At 52.3% G+C, this 6,000-nt stretch overlaps 1 protein-coding gene across 2 annotated transcripts in view; it reads right to left on the bottom strand.

Annotated features, from left to right (window-relative positions):
• FBLN5 (fibulin 5) overlaps positions 1–6,000 on the bottom strand; it is a 76,088-nt gene that overhangs the window by 15,636 nt on the left and 54,452 nt on the right. For both annotated transcript variants that reach the window (XM_081830046.1, XM_081830045.1), the window contains exons 5-6: positions 5,456–5,578; positions 2,721–2,837 (exon numbers count right to left, since the gene is read on the bottom strand). In XM_081830046.1, coding sequence (XP_081686172.1) covers positions 2,721–2,837; positions 5,456–5,578 — 240 coding nt within the window. The remainder of the gene's footprint in view (positions 1–2,720; positions 2,838–5,455; positions 5,579–6,000) is intronic.

The raw sequence follows: 6,000 nt of genomic DNA, 5'->3' as shown, positions 1-6,000 counted from the left end.
CCTGGGTGGCTCAGTTGGTTAAGCGACTGCCTTCGGCTCAGGTCATGATCCTGGAGTCCCGGGATCGAGTCCCGCATCGGGCTCCCTGCTCGGCAGGGAGTCTGCTTCTCCCTCTGACCCTCCCCCCTCTCATGTGCTCTCTGTCTCTCTCATTCTCTCTGTCTCAAATAAATAAATAAAATCTTTAAAAAAAAAAAAAGAGTGCAGTTTATTGTACATCAATGATACATCAATAATCTTAAGGTTGTTTGAAGGTTGGGAGATGTGCCCAAGTCCCCGGGCTACCAAGAGCACCGCTGGAACCGCAACATGAGTCAGGGGTCTTTCCATAATACCTACGAGTCATTTATTCTGCATAGCTCATCGGGATGAGGGAAGGGGGGGAAGGAGCCCCTTTCTCCACTGGCACTGGCTGACCCGTTTTAAGCACACCCTCTCCCAAGCCCCATATGCCAATGACCAAAGTTCCAGCTGAGAGAATTTCTATCCCCTTCAAAGTCCGGGTAAACCTCTTAAGGCTCTGAATAGAGATTTGAGTGTTTTCAGAGTGAAAAGGCTTCAAGGGGAACAGCTTGAGAAGCTTTTCTTCACGGGGAGGGCTAATCCCATGCCCACAAAGCTCCTGCTTCCTTAGAGCTGTCGGGGGGGAGTGGGGGAGAGAAACAGGGCTCTGCAGGGAGGGTCCAGCGAGGCACCAGTCTCCCCAACAGAGTTTGGAGGCTCTGTACCCCAGAAGCCAGGAAACGCCGTGGCGGGGGCCTTTGAGTCAAGTGCAGGTAGGACGGAACTGCCGGGCATTAGGGCTGGTGTCCTTGGCTTCTGGCCACACGCTGACACGCCAGGATGAGGGAGCTCGGCTCTTGCTCTCTTGCAGCTCTCAGCTGCCTCTGCAGAACAATAGGTCCCCCTGGGACCTCTGCCCCCTGGGATCCACACGGGCCCAAGTGCCCTCCTGAATCGTGTGGTTGCAGGCCACACCCCGCTCCAACCTGCTGGACAGGAAGCCTGGAGCCTTGGTTCTCTCAACTCTGCCACCCCCTGGCTGCATGACTCTGGCCACGTTGCTTAATGCTTCTGAGCTTCGATTCCCTCCTCTGCAAAGCAAGGTGACATGCACCTGCCCTACCTATCTCCTCAGGCTACTGCTGGGGTTCAGCGGGGTTAACAGACGTGACGATAATTCAAAGAGCACAAAGCACCCTTCCCTGCACGAGGTGTGAGGATTACAAAAGCTCAACGGAGAACGTAGCACCTGGGGCACCCATGGACCCTGCTGATGCAACATCCCCGTGGCTGGGTGCCCGCGTCCAGGCCTTAGCGCGCTGCTGGACTTGGCACTGCCTGGTGGGTCACCTGCTCCCCTTCACAGGCCTGTCCCCGAGAGGCCTGAAGGACACCGGGGCCTCTGGGCTCTGCTGCGCACGGCTGTTCCTCGCAAGGTGCTGGAAGCACCTTGCCAGCCTCTGGGTGGACGTCTGGGCTGGCACTTCCAACCCCCCGACCTGGGCACAGAGAAGCCTGCATCTGCCCTACGTCACTTCTCACAACAGCAAGGGAACCAGGTGCCTGCTCCCTGCTCCAGGGGGACGGAAGGGCCCCTGTTCTACCAGCTCCCTCTACCTCCAGGCCCGGCCTCGGCTCTTAGAAGAAAATTACCTCTCCTGGCAAGAGGAACACAGTCGAGACTTCTTCGAACAATTAGCAGAACCAGCTTTGGAGGAAAGACAAACCAGGATCAGCCCCTTTAACGCTGATGCCTTCCTGTTTACCCAATGATTTAGATACGATTAAGCTAAGGGAAGCATAATATCCTCCAGCTAGCTGGCTCGGAGCCTGCCCGCCAGACCTCAAATGGTGTGACAAGGAAACGGGCCCTGCAGAACCTGGTGGCCGGCTCCAAACAAAGACCTCATTCTGAGTCCCCGGCGCTACCTCCACCCTGGACAGAGCCGCTGCCAGGGGCTGGAGGCCTGGGTGGGGGCCGGGGGTGGGGCGGGCAGGACTTGCACGAATTCCTCGGGCCTTGAGCCCCCATTCACTTCCTGAGCAGAAGAAACCTTCGAATGGAGACTGCAGAAGGCATGCAGCTTGCTTTTCTCGAGTATCAGTATTTAAAGTGCTCATGTAAAACTCAGAAAATGCCTTTGTTTTGGGGCCCGGCTTGGCTCGGTCAGTTGAGCGTCCAACTCTTGGTTTCAGCTCAGGGCATGATCTCAGGGTTGTGAGATCGAGCCCCACGTCAGGCTCCGCATCAGGCTCTACGCTGGGCGTGAAGCCTGCTTGAGATCCTCTCTCTCCTCTCCCTCTGCCCCTCCCTCTTCCCCCTGCTCACTCATTCTCTCTCTCTCAAAAAAAAAAAAAAAAAAAAAAAAAGCCTTTCTTTCACTCTGTTTTTGTGGGGAATGCTGACCACCCCTCTTGAGCATCAGGAACTGAACTCGGGCTACAAGACATGCGTGAAAATTTCCGATTAGCCCAGAAAGCTGGCAAGGCGACTTGTGGAAAGGAGACACACAGAGAGAAGCAAATCCATGAAACCGTAAGCCCCAGCTGCCGGATGACTGGGGTTCTCCTCTCAGCAGTACTCAGAGCACTTTTTGAGATGTTTCCCACGGTGACCTGGAGCAGGAGCAGACGCTAAGCACGTCAACCGTCAGACTCCGGAGAAGACAGGATCTCGCATTCCACATTGTGTGCAAGGGTTCATTGGCCTCGCATACCTTGGCAAGACCTTCCATCTTCGTTGAGGGTAAAACCAGGGTTGCAGGTGCAGGAATAGGAGCCAGGAACATTCGCACAAAGTTGCTGGCAATAGCCGTAGCGACATTCATCAATGTCTGGAAAGAGAAACGCTAGCAAGGTGAGACATTTTTTCCCGATCACCAGTGCCGCACCCGGCATCATGACCATCCATCGCTTCCAGAGCAGGATCAGGACGGGAGGGGAAAGAGAAGACAGTACCGACTGAGTGTCAGGGATGGTGATACCCTCCGGAGTCTAAGGCTCAACCCACTTACAACCCTCCCTGACCCATCTCAGTCCCGTGAGCACCTGCCCCTGTCTGGAAAGTTCTAGAAGCAATGTCTGCCTTGACTGGGATATGGGACAAGACAGCCTCCAAGATTTTATCCAACTCCAATACTCAAAGCTAAGATTTATCCAACAAGAGTCCACTCGAAGATTCTGTAGAAACGTCACACGGCCCCGGGAAGGGACAAGTTGGCTTAAAATGTGAGAGGAATCCACAGCCTTGCTCCAACAGGCTCCTCCCCAGCTCTGTTAACAATGATCTGTCTAGCGCTCGGGAACAAGAACAAGTGTAGGCCAGGACAAGCAGGGCAGCACGGCAGTCTGGAGACCTATGATCCAGTAACACAAGGATGCCAGAGTTCGCCTTGGATCTCCTGCTTGCACCAGAGCAGACATAAAACTCCGGATAAACACGCCTCTCCCAAGCCATGGCTGGCCTTTCCCGAGCAAGCAGCTCCGGGGCTGAATGGAGCCTTTTAGCAGAGCTGGGCAATATGCCCTCCCTGCTGACATGTACCAGTCAATGGGGAGCCTGATGTCATTGGGAAAGCACTTCCCAATACTCCAGGTTAATGGGCTGATGGGCAAGAGAATTCACTCCTCTGGGATGGGATGCCTTGAATGGGAAGCCTACAGATGGAGACCCAGTCCTGACCTATACAAGTAACCTGCTGTGACCCGTTGATCCAACTGCAGCTATAACTGGTCCTTATCTTATCCCCACCTCCCCCAGATGTTCCCTCCCCAGTATCCCAGTTCCTTGGAACCAGAGTCCAGCCAGGGCTCTGGAGACCAGTTCCGATTCTGTCTCTGTCCCTGGTTTCTACCACCCACTGCCAGAAAGGACCCCTTCTCCACCTTAGCCAGTGTTCAGCCCCCTCAGAGGCTGTGCCCTGCCCTTGTGATCCTGTTTTACATCTGAGCAGCTGCTACTTCTAACCCGGCCCACCACACTGCCCACTGAGCGCTCTGCAGCTCCTGCTGGGAAAGCACACTGACTAGTGTGGTCGCTGGTCCTGACCTTTCCCAGCATGCAGCTGGGCACGTCACCGAGGCCAGGGAGGTCTTCACTTCGGATATGAAGTGTGAGCGGGTTGAGCATGTGGCACCACGTTAGGCTTACAGGAGCATCCCTCCCAAAGCTTCAGGCCCCCGTGGAAGAGAACAGCCCTCCCAAGGAGAGAAATGTCCCAGTTGCTGGCCCCCCTCACATGGGGAAGGGTTTCCTGGCCCTAAGGTCTCAAAAATGGAGCCTGTGTCCCGCTCACCTGGTCCTCTCTAGCGCTCCCTTGTGGTGGAAAAAAAAACTGGCCTGAGAGAGAGGAGCCAGATTTTTTGTTCAAAATGTTCCCCCTCTTTGAGTCTCAGTTTCCAACTCTATAAAAGTTGGATGACATAATATCTAACATCCCTTCCAGCTCTGAGAGCCGACATATTAAGTTCCTGTGCAAATAACTCACTCACACTGATCTGCTTATGTTCAAATCAGTGGCATCAAATTTTCCATAATAGCTGCGGTTGGTTAAAATGCACAGTGACCATCATATTCACAAATGCCCCCATGTGCAGCCAGCTCTCCAGTGCACGCCTGGAAAGAAGAACCAAGCCAAGTCTAGTCTGGCTTATCAGGCCCCAAAGATGCTTCAGACAGGGCTCTAGAGCAGACCGACACTCAAGTCTTAATCAAGGGAGTCTTGGAAAAAAGAACCTTCTTTTTTTTTTGTTTTGTTTCCATGATGCTGTTTGGATTTGTTTCTCCACTCCTCCAGGACTGATTTTTGGGCAAGAGAACAGTGTCTTAGAGAACTTAAACTGGTAAGGCTTTTCCAAGAAAACACAGCATAGAAATCACACCCTAGAAATAGAATTCAAGTGACAGCTAGAGATTGCTATGAATTCATTCTCTTGGCTAAACCAAAACCAGAGGGGAAGAAAGGCAAATAACTCTCCAGTAAAAATAAACAGAGAGATCATATAGCGGATGCCAACTGCAAGGGACAAAATTCTCAATTGGTGATGATTGATTCCTTCAGAGTAAAAAGACCACAAGCTAGTGTGGTGGGTATTGGGAGGAGGTGTTAGAATCTACTGATCCACATTTGAGACTTGGAACATTTCTGTGACTAAGCAAGTGTTCCCTTCTCTTAGTATGATTAGTATGATTTCTAACTAAGATAGAAAGGAAGCAGGTCTAGGCAAAATCAAATAGGAGCCCTTAAAACTTACATTCAAAAACTCTGATAATGATATTGACATGATGGTCACAACTGATTTGAAGGAGCAGTGCATAGCCTTCCACCTCCCTACCCTCCCCCCCAAAGAAAAGCCCACTGCCCTTAGGCCACCCAGTTATGCCCCCATTCCACAATACCCCTGGCGACCATTAACTTCCAAGAGCCTCTGCGAGCCCCAGGGAGCTGTTTACCTAAGCACTGGCCTTCCAGAAGCCAATAGCCATCGGTGCAAGAGCAGGTATACCCTCCTTCCGTGTTGATGCAAATCTGGGTAGGGTTGCACTGGTGAGAATCCGTTGCACACTCGTCCACATCTGTAACACAGACATATTCCAGAAAACGTCACCTACATTTATCCAGAGCCCTGGAGCCACCAGGAGTGCGGGCTGCTTGCTTGTCCTGGGAAGGAGGTGATAATGTCTACAGGTTACATCCAAGGAGACGGACACCCCTCCCTGATGGATACCACCAGGAGACACTGACCTTTTTGGAGGGGGCAGACCTAGTCTGCTCCCCAGAAATCCACAAAAGAAAATGGCCAAGAAGAGAACACACATTCTGTGGGAGTCTTCTGAGGTCCCGCCCCATCACTTTCTGAAAACAGGTCACCTTGATAATAACCATGACTTGATTTAGAAACACGTTTTGTCTTAGGTGGATTCATGCAGGTGTTAAACAGGGGTCTGTTGCGTACCTGCCCAAGAAACACCTCTGAGAACATAACAGAAGAGAGAAA

This window comes from Leptonychotes weddellii, chromosome 9, assembly GCF_054177405.1.
Source record: "Leptonychotes weddellii isolate Sample4059 chromosome 9, ASM5417740v2, whole genome shotgun sequence".
NCBI lineage: Eukaryota > Metazoa > Chordata > Mammalia > Carnivora > Phocidae > Leptonychotes > Leptonychotes weddellii.
The sequence above is the reverse complement of the archived record's forward strand: the minus strand, read 5'-3'. Positions and strand labels throughout refer to the sequence as shown.